We start from the raw sequence: 17973 nt of genomic DNA, 5'->3' as shown, positions 1-17973 counted from the left end.
GTTCAGCCTTTGTGAAAGATTGGAGATGACCTGTCAAAGGACATTTTCTGACATAGTTCAGCTGGGTGGAGAAAGGACGTGTTTGCTTTAGCATAAGTAGGGATGACGCAGAGTTGCATGATGGGTTTATTTAAGCTGAAGTTAAGTGTATGCTAGGAAACCTGCGGCAGCCGTGAATTGCCCTTTCTGCCAGGGTGTTAGGAGCCACAGAGGCTATTTCTCATTCGACGTGGTGGCGACTTGGGTGCGCGCTGGAGGAAGGGTCTGCTCTGGAGCTGAGAGGAGTGACTCCATGTGGTGCTTTCCAGCAGTGCTTCCCTCAGGGGCTCAGTTCATTTCTGCTGTGCAACCTCAGCACTGACCCCTGCGGTGAGGGTTTGCCTTGCTGAGGGGTAGACCCAGGAAAAGGGAGGGAGTTTTGCAGGTGAGAGGCAAGATCCGACTGGTGGGCGTGGGCTGTGGTGGGGTGGCTCCTCTGCACTTTCCTTCTCCAAGCATGTGACAAAGGTGAAGAGGAGAGGTCAGCCTCTGTTCTTCCTGGCTGTGGCTCTAGGTCTGCCTTCCAATCTTACTGGTTTCTTGGTTCTCACTGAAGAGACTACTCCTCAGGGGAGCTGGTGGGTAGGGTCCCTGACGCACCAGTGGGAGGCATGGAGAGCCCTGCTCGGATGTCAAAAGGGCTGGGCTGCTGGATGGATCAGCTTCACGGCAGGTGATGTAGGCCGGATTTCTGGCAGTCTGATGGTGGCCCCCTCACCTCAGTATTTTCCCTACCTGCAAGCTGTTAACCATGGATATAAAAAACCCAGAGAACAATGACAAAACCAAACCTATAAGGTCAAGTCCAGAATGATGCAAACTCACAAACACATCAGGTTTTGGAACCTTATTCCTAACACATCTGCTTGCATGTCAACACAGAATGACATGTTTTTCTACATCAAGAGACATCATTACTTGGCAACATACAGTGTCTTAGTAAATGGGCAAGTAACTTGAATATCTTTTTTTTAACTTTCAATATCACTTTCTCTTACTCTCAAACCAACCTTAGGATAAATGACATCTTTTTTTGTTCAGCGCTTAACCACTGAACCACATCCCCAGCCCCCCCTTTTTTAAAATTTATTTTAGGTGGACACAATATCTTTATATTTTACATTTATGTGGTGCTGAGGATCGAACCCAGTGCCTCATGCATGCTAGGCAAGCACTCTACCACTGAGCTACAACTCCAGACCCTATCCCTATCCCTGTATATATAAAAAAAATATTTAGAGACAGGATCTTGCTGAGTTCCTGAGGCTGGCTTTGAACATGTGATCTTCCTGTCTCAGCCTCCCAAGCCACTGGGATTACAGGCATGCACCACTGCATCCAACAAATTTCTAAAGGTTTTATAACAATGGACAATCAGGACTGGGATTGTGGCTCAGTGGCAGAGCGCTTGCCTCTCATGTATGAGGCACTGGGTTCAATTCTCAGCACAACATAAAAATAAATAAAGGTACTGTGTCCATCTACAACTAAAAGAAAAAAGAAAACTCAATCATATAAATCAATGGATAGCTTCAAGTAAGGGAAAGAATAAGCCAGGTGTGAGGGGAACACTTTAGTCCCCACTGCTCTGGAGGCTGAGGCAGGAGGATCACTTGACTCAAGAGTTTGGGGCCAGCCTGCCTGCCTTTTTTTTTTTTTTTTGTGGTTCTGAGGATTGAACATGGGGCCTTATGCAATATAGGCTAGTGCTCTACCTCTGAGCTCTGCAGCAGCCCCAAAGACCCTTTCTTTGGAAAAAAAAAAAAAAAGGACTGAGGTTATAATATTGGAAGGGTACCCATCTAGTATGTGTGATGCTCTAAGTTCAATCCCCAGCGCGCCACCTACCACATGCAGACCCATGAGCAGGTAACTTCCAACTGTTGTCCAGGTCAAGAAACAACTCCTCTAGCCATCCTGGAAGCCACATCAAGTGCCTCCCCCCAAAAGTAGCCAGTACCCTTTTATAGTGACAACTTTCTTGTGTTTTATAGTTTTATTTCCAAAGTGTGTATCAATATTCACTATAGTTTAGTCCACCACTTAAAAACTGATGTCTTTTAAATCTGTCAGTTATTTCTTTAAAAGCTTTGTACCAGTGCTAGTGACAGGAGTCGCCACCATCTTTCCCCGGAAGCCTTTTGGCGAAGTCAGCTGGAATCAGTGATTTTTCTCAGTAGAATTTTTACTTGATTCCCATAATTGTTTCAATAGTTTCTTTTTTTCTAGAGTTTCCTTTGCTCTTTTTTTCCTGTCTTGCTTTTTCTTTGCTGCCTCCCGTTTTTCTTTGTAAACAGGACTATTTTCACCATTGTAGAAAACATCCACTTTCTCTTGTAGGATTTTCCGAGCAAGCTTTCTGTTGTGATCAACAGATCTTGTCTGATGGCACTGCAAGAGATAATGTTCCATGATGTGAAAATCATAGGTGTCAAGAGATGGAAGGACCTGTGAGAAATCTCTGCCCTTTATGGTCTGGTCAGGCCAGGGAGGCACAGCACTGGCCAGGAGTTCCCCTGAGTCTGTGACAGTGAATACTATATTCTTCCTGCCTTTGCTCTAGGTCTCTGCCCCTTCTCACACCCCAGCTGGGTTATGTGACTTTCACTGTGTCTGTTTTATAGTTGTTATTATTTATTTATTTTTTTTGGTACCAGGGATTGAACCCAGGGTCGCTTAATCACTGAGTCACATCCCCAGAACCTCCTTTTTTTTTTTTTTTTTTTTTTTTTAGAAGAGACAGATCTCACTGAATTGCTTAGGGCTTTGCTAAGTTGTTGAAGCTGGCTTTGAACTTGTGATCCTCCTGTCTCAGCCTCCTGAGCTGCTGGGTTACAGGCGTGTGCCACCATGTCCAGCAGTTATGTTATTTTTGTTTAGGAGCAACAATAGCCTTTAAATAGCTTAAGTCCCCCCCAAAATTGTGAAAACATTAACTGATGATCTGGCTGTGACCAGGGAACAAACCCGTGCATCATCTATATGCACCATTTGTAAGTTAAAGACTCTATCTAATAGAGGAAAATACTATATTATTAGCCAATTACAGCATTCCTTATATAAAGGCATTGTCATTATGGGCAAATAACTTGCAAAGCTGGTTGATAAATGAAATACTGTGAAACAAGAGTGAAAGAATACCAGAAGCAAGCCAGAAGCCACATGAAGTAGAGAGGCTCAACAAAAATTAATGATACAAGTTTTCAGAATTTCATTCCTTGTGAATGACAGTTTTCCTTAGGAGGAAAAGAAAAAGTGATTTGAGCTTTTAACTGGTATGCCCTTGGCTTCCAAAGTTGGAAGTAAAGTGTAGCTATCAGGAACATGGACCCTGGGTTCAGTCAAACCTTGGGCAAGTTATGTGACGAGCATGGGGTTGTGGAGATGGAAAAAGTCAGTGTGTGTGTACAGTTGCTTATAAGAGTGTCTGTCACATGTCATGTGATGTGTGGGTATTTGCTCCTAGTACCTGGGGACGACTCATTTGCCCCTGTGCTAGCTCTCTCTAGTGTCCCTCCAGGCTGGTGCTGCTTTGGGGCCCTCTAGTGATAGATGTGTGGTAAGATGGGCTGGCAGCTCCAAGACCAGATCAGGAGACAGGAGAGAGCACTTCACCACTTGCTAGAGGTTCAGGACTGGCTGAGAGCTGGTGGTATTTTTTTTTTAAATATTCATTTTTTTTAGTTATCCGCGGACACAACATCTTTGTTTGTATGTGGTGCTGAGGATCGAACCCAGGCCGCACGCATGCCAGGCGAGTGTGCTACCGCTTGAGCCACATCCCCAGCCCCTGGTGGTATTTTTGATAAGGGATTTTTTTTTTTTTTTTTTTTTTTAAATAAGGAGATGCCTACAGGCAGCTGTACAGAGCACTTTTTCTTCTGAGGCTCAACATGATTTGCTGGATGGGTAGGTGTCACTGACATTGACCAAAGTGGCGCCAGAAGAACATGGAGGATGTGGCCATTCATTAGCCAGCTGTCAACTGATGGCTGCCACAGCTAGCAGGCAGCATGGGCCCACTTGCTGCCCCTGAGACCCAAGGCCACAGCAGTGCCACAGGTCTCTGGTCACCAGTAGCTAGAGTGGATTTGAAGGAAACATGCTACCCAGGGACCTGCCTTTACCAGCCACCACCACTTTGCCTGGTTGAGATGCTGCTGCTTAGGCAGCAACCAGACACCACCAGTGCTGCCTAATTCAAGGATGGCACTAGTACCCTGGCTCCAGAGGGTCCTGGAACCAAGCTTCTAAAGCTGTATGGGAAAACTGGCCCAGGGCACAGGGCAGATCTGCTGGCAGAGGATGGCCCATGCCAAGATGAGAATGCCCTCAGCAAACACCACCTGCACTTAGGAGAAGCCCACTGTGGCTGCAGAGCCCCTGGCCTCTCCCCTCTACCTTGACGACGATGCCGGAGGGGATATGCTTCAGCACCACACAGTTGCTGGTTTTGTTGGTGGCTTGGCCCCCTGGACCATGTCCTTTCACAAACTGCTCTTCAAGTTCATTCTCATCCAGGGGAAGCAGAGCAGGACAGTCCTTCTTGCCTGCCATCTGGACCACTGTGGCAGCTATTCTTGGGGATAGCAGCGTCAGCTTCTCCCAAAGCCCAAGTCCCTGAGGCACTCTGCATAGTCTGGTCAGTGGTGCAGGAAATCGGAATAAACCTGAGATGCTCATAAAGGATGTGGCTGGGCTTATTCAGGACCTAAAATGGACAAGGTAAAAGACCGGCTTTTCAGGAAGATGCCTTTGCTCTGAAGATGGCAGAACAAGTTCTAAGGCAGCTTTTAATACAATTCAAATGATGACCCACCCCACCTGAGAAGAGATGAGCCACTCAGCACCTGCGTCCAGCTGGCCATACCCATGGTGTCCTCCCCAGTCCATCCCTGCCAGCTAACAAATATCTCCTCCTAACAGGCCAAAAATATCTTCAAAGCACCCAGAGGTGCTGTTCTCTCAGGAAAGAGAGGTTTGAGTGTGAAATTCAAAGGAACAGGGACATAACTTGATAATTATTTAAATAGCACAAGAGGCAAGGATTAGGATGTTAATCAAATGACAGTATTTAAATGTCTGTGAATTTGAAATCAAAATGTAAAGATGGCAGTATGACTCCATTTTAGAGCTGAGCTTAAACAGTCTGACACAGTAAACTTCACTATCAATCAATGTCATGATTGTTGTTTTTCAATGTTTCCAGTTTCATGAATTTGAATAAGAACATCTGTTCCCTTGGACACACTGCCAATAATGTGATCCAACTGGTCCTCATCGCTAGGACTACCAAATCAACCAAGTTTCATTAAGGTGCCTGTGAAATTTGAAACCGCATGTTCAGTGTAGTGAGGGTTAGGAGATGAAAAAGAGCTGGCCTCTGTCTTCATGGGGCTTACAAGCTAGTATGATATTTAAAAAGCAAGTGAGAGTTGAGGTGCTGAGGACTGAACACAAGGCCTCGTGGTGCTGAGCACATGTTCTACCACTGAGCTACATCCCCAACACTGGGAAAGTGGGAGAGGGAGAAGGAGAGAGAGAAATGTGGGCTATCTCAAGACATAGACATTTTGGGGGTAAAGAAGTAAGAAATGTACATTGTTCAATATGGAGGATACTGGCCATCTTGAGTGAGAAGCTTTTGGGATGAAGCAAGGAATACACAATTAAGAGAGAACGAAGGCCATTTAGAGATGTAGAAACAGCCAACAATAAAATATTTAACTACTTGAGATAGAGCATAAGGTTGAAATCACTTAGCCGGTAAATGAACATGTAGGAATATCAGCTATGAGGTGGTGATGAATCCCACAGGCCTTTGCTTTTTTCAAAGGGACAAACGCAGATGAATCTGGTCTCCCCAAGAACAGGGAGAGCTATAGCCCTGGGCCTGAGTTCTAAATTGGAAAATGGGTGAATTAACCCTTCTCCACCCATCCCACACAGGCACAGAAAAGACCAGAAAACAAGTATTTTGGAGAGGGCTCTATGGGTGCCTTCTATGTTTAAGACGGATTTATCAGCCAGGTGGACGGTGGGAACTGCAGCTCTCATGCTTGCTGACGGTATCTTCGTTGGGAGACAAGGTAGTGAACAGAGGCGCTGCTCTTTGGTGACGGCTCTGCCAACTCTCAAAGGTGGGTCACTGCCCCAGCTCTGCCCTCAGCCTGTTCACCCTCCCCACACTGTCAACTGTGCCTGCTGACATCACTGAGCGCACTTGGAGCTCTGGAGGAGTGTTGCGGGGGAGTGACCCAGGTGCTTTTCCTATTACTGAGTGATCAGTACCATTGACACTGAGATGACACTGGTCATCTTTGAATGACAAGACAATTCCCTCACCTTTACCTCTGCTGTTTATGTGGGACTATAATGAGACCTCACATGACAGCTTTTCCAACCTTCTGCTCTACTAGTTCTCAATTCTCTGGGTTATACGCATGTCTTCTTGTGGTGACCACGGCATGCTCAGTCTCAGTAGGCAAGGAACTCCTTGGCTGTGGAGGGTATGTTTTGAAAGAGAGTGCCAACGAAAATGGGGCTTTGAAAACTGGTTTTGTAGGGCTGGGGATGTGTGGCTCAAGCGGTAGCGCGCTCGCCTGGCATGCGTGCGGCCCGGGTTTGATCCTCAGCACCACATGCAGACAAAGATGTTGTGTCCGCCGAAAACTAAAAAATAAATATTAAAAAAATTCTCTCTCTCTTTAAAAAAAAAGAAAACTGGTTTTGTTTAATATATGTGAAATATTTTACAAGTATCCTCAAGAAAAGATAAATACTAAAGCCAGACACTTCCTCCACAATCTCTTCAACAAAGGACTACGTGTGGTCGAGAGAGTGGACGAGTACATGTCCACAGTTCCCCCTCCCTCGTTTTTGCTCTCCATCTGCAGAACAAAATTCCTTTGTGTGTCAGCAGCTTCTGGACCCGAGAGTGGATTCACTCAGGAACATAAGCCCAGAGCCTCTCTGGGGTTTCTCTTCTTTGTGAATTGGAGGAGGCAGGACAGCACTGGTAGATGGTGCCGCGACAAAGAGAGGAAGACGCCTAGACGAGGCGAGGCCCAGACAAAGCAGGCAGTGGAGAGATTTCAGAGCTGCTTTGTTACAGACCACTGTTCAAACCTTGGCTCTTCTGTCCCAATTCAGAGCTGACAGACATCCTGGAAGATCTCCCACCCAAATGAAGTTCAAGAAGGTCCTCAGTGTTTGGTTACTGGCTGCTTCGCTTAATGGTTAATTCCAATAGCCAATCAGACAATTCTAGACTCTTCTAGTATCTCCTGGAGCTTTGGCCCTATTCCAATGACTGCTAAAAGTGACAGTCCCCTTTCCCAACACCCAAAGAATATGGATTGGATTTCAGTTCTTGTGATATACACAGAGCAATCTAAAGTTTTTGGAGAACAATAAAACAGCTCAAATTATAGCTCATCATGACATTAAAAAAGAGAAAGAGAAAAATGGTAAAAAGAAGTGCGAGTAAGGAGAAACCAGCAGTCACAATAGCTTTGCCCTCATTCTGGGAGTGTGGGCTCTAATTGAGGGCCGGCTCTGTCCCCACTTCCCTCTGCTCTGCCTTCCTTTGAGATGGCTTTCACTCTTAAACAGCTCATCAAAGTTTAGAGTAAAGCCCTAGTCCATTTCAACTCAGAGATGACAGGTCTGAGGACTTCACAAAAGGAAATGTTAATTTGTCCAATAAATATTTTAATTATCTACTGAGTTTAAGGCATAGGTCTCAGGGAGCCCAAGGAGCCTATATCATAAAACAAAAATTAAGACATCTATAAAAATGATTCATGCCATAGCCCAGGACAGACAACATGCTATTGAGCTGTAGTTCTCAAACTTTAATACGGCCCAAATCACTTGGAGCGCTTGTTATCAAGACGTGGAAGCTGCATTCCATTAAGCTGCACCTGTCTTCATCACTGGATCCAGAGAGCACATCCCCTCCTCTAGCTCCACAATCAGTTCAACCCAAGAAACACAGCTAGCTGCAGGGACATAGGCTCAAGTCAGCACCAAGCCCAGACTGGACTGTCTGAGGTTAGAACTGGACGCAGGAGGCAAGGCCATGCCACCAACTGCACTGCTCTGGGGAGGGTGGAGGGTGGTGGTACCTGCTGCTCCTTTAGTGTCCCTAAGATAGACAAAGCTGTTTGATTTGAATCTGTTTTTAGGAAAGCACAAGATTTTGATCTCTGGACCTGTCTTCTAGATACTATTTATTTAAAATTCACTATTTTAAGTGTTTTTCTTAGGAAGGGAGAGTACTGGTTTCCCTTAGTCACAACTTTCACACTCTGCAACCTTGCAGAATCAACTGAAGGAGCCGGTGTAGAGACTTACTGGAACAGGATGCTTGAGGAGAGATGTTCACAGCCAGGCTCACCACTCAAATTCCAATTCCAATGCGCCCCCTTCTCCACCCCGGATTCTTTCTAAATCTGATGCTGGTTCTTCAGTGGGGTACAAGGCCTCAAATTCTGTTTTTCTAACCAGCCCTGGGTTGAGGCTATTGCTGCAGATCCAGAGACTGTACTCTGGGTGTCCAAGAGCTTTGAGCCAGGCTGCTGCAGGCACCCTGCACTTAAGGTCATGTGACTGCTTGAGGAGAGCCTGGGGTTGTAAAAGAGTGTGGTGGGAAGGTTGGGAAACCATCTAGACCAGAGAACTAAAAGATTGTTGATTTGAACTCACAGAGAAGGTGACATGGCAATGCATGGATTGAAAAACTGGGTCAAATGTAAAGAATACAAAAAATGTTGCCTCTGTGGCATTAATGTTCCAGAATAGTATTACCCAACGGAAATATACTGCTAGCTGCATGTGAATTCTAAGTTTTCTAGTAACCATACTAAAAATCATAAAACTGATTATTTATAATATATTTAGCACAATGTATTAAGAATATTATTTCAGGGCTGGGGTTGTAGCTCAGCGGTGGGGCGCTTGCCTGGCATGCGTGGGGCACTGGGTTCGATCCCCAGCACCATATAAAAATAAACAAATAAAGTAGAGATATTGTGTCCATCCCCCCAAAAAAAATTTAAAAAAAGAATATTATTTCAATAGGTAATAAACAGCTGGCGTGGTGGCCCTTGCCTGTAATCTCAGCAACTTGAAAGCCTGAGGCAGGAGGATCACAAGTTTGAGGTCAGCCTTAGCAAGACCCTGCCTCAAAACAAAAAGGACTGGGGATATAGCTCAGTGGCAGAGCACCCTCTGGGTTCAATCCTCAGAGCAGGGGGAAAAAAAATACAGCTACTGTTTATTTTATTTTTATAACATTTAAGGTGAGAGTAGAATTCAGAAGGGCTGAGTAATTGCTTATTCATGTGAGTCTCTTCTCCCCTTCCCCAATAAACCACAAGTCTCAAAACAAAAAATCCAATAAATGATGAAGGATCAAATATGTTGAAAATGTCTTTAAAAAGACAAAATGGCCTGCTGACGGCACAGAAGCTAAGAGAGAGGAGAATGATTTTCTGAGAGCGTGGATTTTTCTGTTGTTGTTGCTGTTTGTTTGTGTCTGCAGTGCTAGGGATCAAAATCAGAGCTTTGTGCATGCTAGGCAAGTGCTCTACCACCGAGACACACTCCAGCCCTCAAAAGTGTTTTCTGATGCCCCCTACAAAATGGGAGTTAAAAGAAAGTAGCCTTTCTCTGTTTTTCGCATGTAGCTCATCCCCCTATACCAGAAGGCCTGAAGTCTTTGTAAGGGCTGACTTTCCTCTCCAAAGGGAACTGCTGGTGTCCTGCAGGACAGGCATGGGGCTTCATGCTGAGGATAAAGCACCTCTTACCCACAGTCAGTGTTCACAGTGAATTATCTTTCCAACAAGTACAGCACAATAGATCCAGCAGGAAATGCAGAGCTGTCATCTTTGATTTGGGGGACCAGTGGAAAAGATGACGGCTTTGGGTCTGGTCTAAATGTAATAGGCTCACTGCTGCAGAGTTCAAGAGACAGGTAATGAAGTATATAAAGAGAAACATCCAATTCATATAATACTGACATCCTGTTCATCTTTTTTTTTTTAAACAGAAAACTTTAAAGAGAATTACACTTGTCCTATTTGTGAGCACCACTGTGATTTTCTTCTATTTATGGCATCTCACAGGAACCTTATAATTTATCAACTACATTTTAAAAACAGAAACACATAAAAGAGCAGCAATAACACTACATTTTCTTCTAAAAATCTCAAAGCCTATAGCCATTAATGATGCCTTGTATTTATTTAGTATTTAAAATGTTTCAAAGCACTTTAAAATGTATTATTGGATTTGACACAAATGAAGAAAATAGGGAAGGTACAATATATAGATTCTCTCAGGAAGACTTATCTTGGAAGATCACTGAGTTTTCAATTAAATTTTTTTTTCTTAAGTTGTAGATAGAGGGGCTGGGGATGTGGCTCAAGCGGTAGCGCGCTCGCCTCGCATGCGTGCGGCCAGGGTTCGATTCTCAGCACCACATACAAACAAAGATGTTGTGTCCGCCGATAACTAAAAAATAAATATTAAAAAAAAAAGTTGTAGATAGACACAATACCTTTATTCTATTTATTTGTACTGGTGCTGAGGAGCGAACCCAGTGCCTCACACGTGCTAGGCAAACACTCCACCGCTGAACTCTAACTCCAGCCCTGGTTTTCAATTTTAAATATTTATTTTAGTAGTCAATGGACCTTTATTTTATTTATTGACACACAGTGCTGAGAATCAAATCCAGTGCCTCACACATGCTAGGCAAGTGCTTTGCCACTGAACCACAATTCGAGCCCCGAGTTTTCAATTTTTGAAACTAAGTTTATCCTTTCCTTAGCTTCACCAAATAGTTATTTTCCTAGTAAAATGTCTCCCTGCCACTCTCTGTCCAGCATTCAATGTCTCAACTTTCTGTGTAACTTTGGCCATGTTTCCTCATCTGTAAAATGGAGACAATAACATTTAAAGTGAGAACAAATCCTACATGTTGCCACAAATGTAAAGCTCTAGCGCTCACTAAGTGGTAGCACTTCAACTGCCTAAACTACAAAGCTGAGGAACCTCTGACTAACATACCACATAAGTCGTGGTCTTATGGCATAAACCCAGGCAATAAACTAATTATTCCATGGGCTTTTCGGAGTTCAGATTGAAAAGGCAGCTAGAACAGTGACCTGCAAGTTATTTTCTTTGGTTGGTCCAATTTAAGAAATACTTGGAAACCACAAAATTGCAGGAGACAGTTATTTGGTGAGGTCATAATTCTGGTCCATGAACTGGGATCATTATGATGCCAAAATTCAGTCTGAATTCTTGGCAGGCTCCCATTGAAAGATAAGAACACAGCAAAGTAAGCCCTGGCTCAAACATAGCTGTATCTAGGAATATCGAAAGAGGAAAGATATAGAAAAAATTAAATGTAAGGTTGGGGATGTAGCTTAATGGTAGACCAACTGCACAGCATGCTTGAGAATCTGGATATGATCCTAAGCACCATGAAAAAAATTTGAAAGTGAACCCAGGGCCTTGCCCATGCTAGGCAAGAACTCTGTCAGTTATATCCCCAGCCCATTTAAAAAATTATTTTTTTGAGGTAGGGTCTCCCTTAGTTGCCTAGGTTGGCTTCACATTTCCACTTTTCCTGCCTTAACCTTCCCAAGTGGCTGCAATTATGATGTGAGTCACCATACCTGGCTTAGACTTATTATTTCTCATTTTATTGCTGTGAAGACACCCCCCACCCCCGCCCACAACAAATTGTTTGGATATAAAAGTCAATGACAAAAAGTAACACCCTGGTTAACAGGAAATATCTCAAGTCATCAATGGCCTCTATTGCTCAACAGCTGTTTGATTACTTAAAAACTATTAATTTGAAGCTTTTAAGACAAACAAGAAATACTTGAAAACTTGATGTTATGATAAAACTATAAGGTAATCTCACAACATTATAAAAGTCATAAACTAGAGTTCACTAATGCAAGGTCTCTGGCATGAGGGTTATTCATATTAGACAATTGTGTTAAGACATTACTTGAATTTTTGAAGCCTCTGCTTTTAGCTTTCCTTGGACTTTAAAAACAGACATTCTTAGCTTGTTTACAAAGCTTTTAAAAAGACATTCTTAATTCAGTAAAGGCAATTTCCACTTTGAATTTTTTAAAATTAAGACTCTACTAAAGACATATTGGGGGGGCAAGGGTTGTGGCTCAGCAGTAGAGGGCTCACCTAGCATGTGTGAGGCCCTGGGTTCGATCCTCAGCACCACATAAAAAATGAATAAATACATAAAATAAAGTTATTATGTCCATCTACAACTAAAGAAAAAATAAATATTTTAAAAAAGACATATGGTGGGGCTGGGAATATGGCTCAAGCGGTAGCGCGCTCGCCTGGCATGCGTGCGGCCCGGGTTCGATCCTTAGCACCATATACAAACAAAGATGTTGTGTCCACCGAAAATTAAAAAAATAAAAAAATATTAAAAATTCTCTCTCTCAAAAAAAAATTGTAATGCATTCCACTGTCATTTATTTAAAAAAAAAGACATATGGTGTAAGCAATCTTATCAAAATATATCACTGCATCGTTTAATATGATAATATAATGCTAGATCCTGAACACATTAGCTTATTAAGACATTCATGAATTAAAAAGAAATTACCTACAAGTCCCCTAAAATTGCTCTGCCAAAAACTAAATAAAAAACACACTCCCAGGGCTGGGGTTGTATCACAGAAGTAGAGTTGCCTAGCATGTGTGAGGCACTGAATTCGATCCTCAGAACCACATAAAAATAAAAGTCCATCAATAACTAAAAATAATAATAATAAAAACTCCAAATACACTATCAAAGTAAGTCTGATTTTGTAATCAAAAGCAATGATCAACTACCTTCTTCATGGTTAATAACTAATCACTAGTAATAGCTTTTAGGGCTAATATTTCTTTTCTGAAACAGATCTTTGGTTGTCTAGAACTCTTCTCAGTTCTTCTGTGAGTGCGAGATTCTATAGTGCCTCTCAGCCGAAATTAGTGATAATTTTGTGTGTGTGGACCTGATATATTGTCACTGAAAATACAGCCAGGTGCTGAGAACATTTTGATTTTGGTTAGGTGTTACATGAGCATTATACTGATAGGTGGATTACCACACGGGGTCTGGGTTTCCATTTATTGAAGCCTCAGATCTGACACACTGATGGGGTTTTGGATGGAGACTGTTTTACTGTTGAAAATAATAGGTATTTTAAGGAAGTGCAATGAGATGGAGGCCTCCAGGGACATTAGTCATTCCAAGGGGAAATCCATCCTTTGCATCCTGGCACACTAAAGTGACAGTACCTGCGAATTATCGCTCGGGCCAGGACACGGGCGCGGGGGGCGGGGGTAGCCTGACCGCAGAAAGTATTCGCTTAGTATTAAAGGCTAACTAGGCTGAAAAACATGCTGGTCAGTACGTATCAGATGGGCTAAGGCCCACGGGAAGTAAAGCGGCTTTCGGCGGTCTTCCCAAGCTTAGCAAGGGCAGTGCCGACACCTACTACGTGCCACTCCCAGGACAGCACTAGCTGCGTGGCCACAGCTGCATTCCGCTCTGCTTAACATGCAAATTAGACCTTTCTCTTCGGCCTCCGGGAACTGCTCTCTCCAGGGCGGGGATCTCGGCTCCTCTACCGCGCCCCGAGGGCTTGAGGACCAGCAAGTCTACCCAAGCAGCTTAGGGTAAAACGCGCGCTGGGGTCGGGATCGGCTCCTGCTCCATCTCGCCACCAGGCCCCCAGGTAAGCTGGTTGTTTGACAGTTCGCAAGACGGGAAAAACTCAGGCGTCTTAGCTCCCAGGCCTCTCCAGAACCCTGGACAATCGTGAGCAGCCCTGGGGACTCTGCCTTCTTCGCGGATGCTTACCTGGTCTTGGCACGGACCTCCCTCCGAAAACGTTCAGGGTGAACCAGAAGCACCACAGACCTGGGAGCGCGCAAGTGCGCACGCGCAGTACGCTCGCAGCGGTGTCCCTCACCTGCCGGAGGCGCATTCCCACTAACTGCGCATGCGAGAAGCTGAGACTTCTTTCCCGCGTGCAGCAGTAGGTTCCCAGAAAGCCAATCAGAGGGGAGATCTTGACAGTAGCCCCACCCCCACACCCCCAGCTTCGAACCTTCCCGTTTGGCGCGCGGGGAAGTGGGTGGCAGACGCGCGCACCGCGCTTAGCCGTCTCCGCCCCTTTCCGAGTAGCCAATCGCGGGAGAGACGCCGGACGCGCGCACGTTCCCCGGAGTTTAACGGTCGCGCGAGGCCGCTCGGCCGACCCTGACTTCGGCAGTGGGAGCGGCGGCCAGGTAAGTGACAGTCTGCCTGCGGAGAGCTGCTGGCCGCGGGGCATGGGGCACGAGATGTAGCGGACACCTGAGTGCGCAGATGGGCCAGGGTGAGGAGAGACAACTGTCTGGGGAGCAACCCGGCCAGAGCTCACTGGCGTGTGGGGTTCTTCAGCGCTGCGTGCGCCTTTTCTAGACTCGGTGCCCTTGAGTGACACCCGCGCGGCCCAATCGCAGAGCAGCCTTTCTGAGGGGCGGGGGGGTGTCTTTTTTATTATTAATTAATTTCTTTTCTTTTCTTTCTTTTTTTTTTTTTTTAATTGACAAGGTGCCTGGGTGCCTGAGTCTCCGCGGTGGTTTCTGCCACCCCCGCTTTTCTGTCCTCTCTGGTTTGACGCGGTAGCCGCCTCCAGCAATAGGGGCTCTGGCCTCCGCCCGCAGCGGTGCCGCGGCCGCCCTGTGGGGAGGACGCCCTGTCCACCTCCGGCTGCTGTGGGCCCCATCGGTGTTCCCTGTCCCCACCCCCGTTTTCTAGTGCGTGGGGGCGGGGGCTGGAGCGGCAGATTTTGTTGCTGGAAAAATATAAAAACGCGTCTGTTACTATATTTATTCCCTATCAACTTTCCCTTTTTTAAAAACATTTTGCATCTTATGTCAGCCCCTCCCCCGTTTTGCTGACTTCACCCGCCCCGCGCCCCAACCGGAGAGGCCACCCGGAATTTCTGGTTTTCCGTCGGGTTCCAACGGCATCTGGTGGCCTGGTGGCCTCAGCGGGGGAGGTAATAGATGGGGTTGCAGACCCGGTTCCCTGGCGTGGCGCGGGGTGGCTGGGACTCGGGTGTGCAGCGGGCAGCCCCTGGCGTGTTCAATGCCCCGTTTGTCATTGGTGCTGGGCCGAGCCACTGGGGAGGCCTGCATTTAGCTCGGTCCGGTTACCCTGGACTTTCACACCTGTCCCCGAAGGAGATGCTTCCTTGATGAGCTGATAGCTTTTGGTGTAGTGCTTTTCTAAAACCAGGCCCTAGGAAGTGGGAGCCCTAGGTAATGGTCCTCGGTTGCACTCTTTTAAACGCTTCTTACTGTGAGCAGCACAGGTTTTTTTTTTCCTCCCTTTTGTCTTTCTTTTCCCCTGGTTTCCTCAATTCTTTTTAAATGCCTGAATTCGCAAAGAAGGAGGCATATTGTAATAGTTTAGTTATAATTCAGTTAAAATTTAGTTGACCTGACAAATAGTTTATTTTTAAAGAAATGATACATGCACAGAGTACAAAAGACTAGATAGTGCAAAGTTTGCTTCCAGACAGTAGGGAAACAATCGTATTAACAGTTTTCTCTTTTTAATAATAAGCAGTTAAGTTCTTCTAGTCACTGTATGAAACTAACAAGCATACTTGTTAGAATTTATTAAGTGGACAATGAATGTAAGCATTCCAATTGTTACATAATAGGATTGTGTCTAGAAGCTTGATTATTAAATACAAAATTCTGAAAAAAAGATGCTGCTGTGTTTGTAAATCACCCTTAATGTAGATTTTTAAATTGAGATCTATAATTCACATGCCATAAAATTTATCCTTTTCAAAGTGTAAGTTTCAGTGGTTTCTAATGTATTTACAAGGCTGTAGAACCATCACTAAATGCAAAACTTTTTGTTACCCCCAAAAGAAACCCTGTACCTATTGCAGTCACTCTGATTCTTTCCTACCTTCGACTGCTAACAAATGTTAATCCACTCTGTCTCTGAATTTGCCAATTTAAGTATTTCATATAATTGGAATCATACATTATGTGGTTTTTGTGACTGACTTTTACTTAGCGTTGTGTTTCATTCATGTTATAGCATGTACCAATTCATTCCTTTTTAAAGCTGAATCATACTCCATCATATTGCTACTTGTCATCATCCATGCCTCTGTTGATGGACATTTGGGTTGTTTCTGTATTTTGGCCATTGTGAATATTGATGCTGTCTTTAATGTAGATTTTATAAAAGAAGTGAAGATTTCCAAAGTCACAAAAGGACAGTTGCTAAGTTAGTGGCTTTTTGTACAAGTATTTTTCCCCTATTCATTTTCAGACTCTCAAGGAAGTTTAGAATATTTCACAGTTCTGAATGTTAGCAACTGAAAATGCCGGTAGACGATGAAGCATCTGAAGATGACCCGGATTCAGTTTCCTCAAACAGTGAAAGAGCCTATATTTTCAAATAAGAGAGTATAACAATTTCTGTACACTATGGAGGATTTTGACTTGGTGAAAACCTTACAAAAAGCTTCATCTGTAGAATCTGATATCAAAAATTCTCCCCATTCTCTTGGATTGAGCTTAAATACTAATAGGTAAGAATGGGATAGATATTTTGTAACAATAAACTAAAATAACTTTATTTACGTAGTTTATCAGTTTATCCAAATAGTGTCATAGTTGCTGATTTAAATGTGTTAAAAAAATCAGGAACTGTTCAGGAACAATTATTTAAGTTGAGAATAGTTTTAGTTCTTTTGTGTTTTTCATTTCTTCTAGAAAAATGTGTTTTTGCATGTGGAGCATTGTGAGAAAGAACTTATTTTGCTAATTGTTTCTTTAAGCTTTTTTAAATTTTTAATTTTTTGCTTTGGTAAATAAGAATATTTAAAAATTTTTGTTGCCTAACTATTATTTCTGCATTTTAAATTAATGGTACAACTAATGTCTTGTATTGCAGAAATACCTCACCAATCTGGAAAGTAGAAATTAAAATTAAATATTAGGAACTAAGCAAAAAACAGACTCTGAGGTAATAAAATAGTCAACAAAATGCATCTTATTTTTAAGCTATTCCATAGTTGATTTTTTGTTTTTGTTTTGTTGTGTTGGATGGAACCTGGGGCCTTGTGCATGCTAAGCAGACCCTCTATTACTACTACTGAGTACATCCCAGCCTGGTGTGGGGTTTTTTTTTTTTTTGGTGCTGAGATTGAACCCAGGGGCTCTTTTCCACATTTCCAGCCCATTTAATTTTTTTTTATTTTGAGATAGGATCTTACTAAGTTGCTGAGGCTGACCTTGAACTTGGGATCCTCCTGACTCAGCTTCCTGGGTTACTGGTGCCTGGCTGCCAGTGGTTTTTGTTTTTTGTTTTGTGGTACTGGGGATCGAACCCAGGGCCTTGTTCATGATTGGCAAGTGTTCTAACAATGAATTGTACCTCCAGCCCGTTGGACTCTGTACTTTTAATTTGCAGGCCAACAAGCTCCATTATTTGTAAGTTTATAGTAGCTTAAAAACAACCACGAGGGCTGGGGCTGTAGTTCAGTGGCAGAGTACTTCCCTAGCATGCATGAGGCCCTGGGTTTGATCCTCAGCACCACATAAAAAGAAAAGAATAAAATAAAGGCACGCTGTCCATCTGCAACTACAAAAAAAAAAAAAAAAAAAAGGCCACTAATCAGGGCGTATTAGACAATCAGTTATAAAAAGCAGATCCATAGCAGAAAGCAAGGACACAGCCATTTAGGGCTTACCTAGGAAGGGGTAAATAGCTTTAAACACATGGGTCTTGAAGGAATGGTGTATTATAAATAAGTTACTTTAATAACTTAATTTTCTGCCTGCCTTCTGAGGAATTTAAAG

At 43.8% G+C, this 17973-nt stretch overlaps 2 protein-coding genes across 8 annotated transcripts in view; one reads left to right on the top strand and one right to left on the bottom strand.

Moving 5' to 3' along the window:
- Positions 1-113: 113 nt before the first annotated feature.
- Mtrfr (mitochondrial translation release factor in rescue) lies at positions 114-14071 on the bottom strand. Of its 2 annotated transcripts, none has more exons than XM_076843253.1 (3): positions 13952-14071; positions 4441-4750; positions 114-2430 (listed from the first exon to the last, which is right to left on the bottom strand). In XM_076843253.1, the coding sequence occupies exons 2-3, from the start codon at positions 4720-4722 to the stop codon at positions 2200-2202; spliced, it is 513 nt and encodes a 170-aa protein (XP_076699368.1). In that variant the 5' UTR covers positions 4723-4750; positions 13952-14071; the 3' UTR covers positions 114-2199. The 2 variants fall into 2 exon arrangements, with proteins under 2 accessions (XP_076699368.1, XP_076699448.1); XM_076843333.1 differs by lacking the exon at positions 13952-14071 and adding an exon at positions 9855-9889.
- A 220-nt stretch (positions 14072-14291) lies between these two features.
- Mphosph9 (M-phase phosphoprotein 9) overlaps positions 14292-17973 on the top strand; it is a 52376-nt gene continuing 48694 nt past the window's right edge. For 5 of the 6 annotated variants that reach the window (XM_076843786.1, XM_076843707.1, XM_076843869.1 and 2 more), the window contains exons 1-2: positions 14292-14382; positions 16439-16700. In XM_076843786.1, the coding sequence (XP_076699901.1) occupies positions 16597-16700 (104 nt within the window). In that variant the 5' untranslated portion in view covers positions 14292-14382; positions 16439-16596. The other variant, XM_077109043.1, reaches the window with a different exon arrangement.

This window comes from Callospermophilus lateralis, chromosome 1 (genome assembly GCF_048772815.1).
Source record: "Callospermophilus lateralis isolate mCalLat2 chromosome 1, mCalLat2.hap1, whole genome shotgun sequence".
In the NCBI taxonomy this organism is placed as follows: domain Eukaryota; kingdom Metazoa; phylum Chordata; class Mammalia; order Rodentia; family Sciuridae; genus Callospermophilus; species Callospermophilus lateralis.
The sequence above is the reverse complement of the archived record's forward strand: the minus strand, read 5'-3'. Positions and strand labels throughout refer to the sequence as shown.

Coding starts and splice junctions, on each gene's coding strand:
- Mtrfr (XM_076843253.1), bottom strand. CDS start 4,722: ATGAGCATCTCAGGTTTATTCCGATTTCCTGCACCACTGACCAGACTA. Junction 2,431..4,440: donor CCTCCGGCATCGTCGTCAAG/GTAGAGGGGAGA, acceptor TATCTCTTGCAG/TGCCATCAGACAAGATCTGT.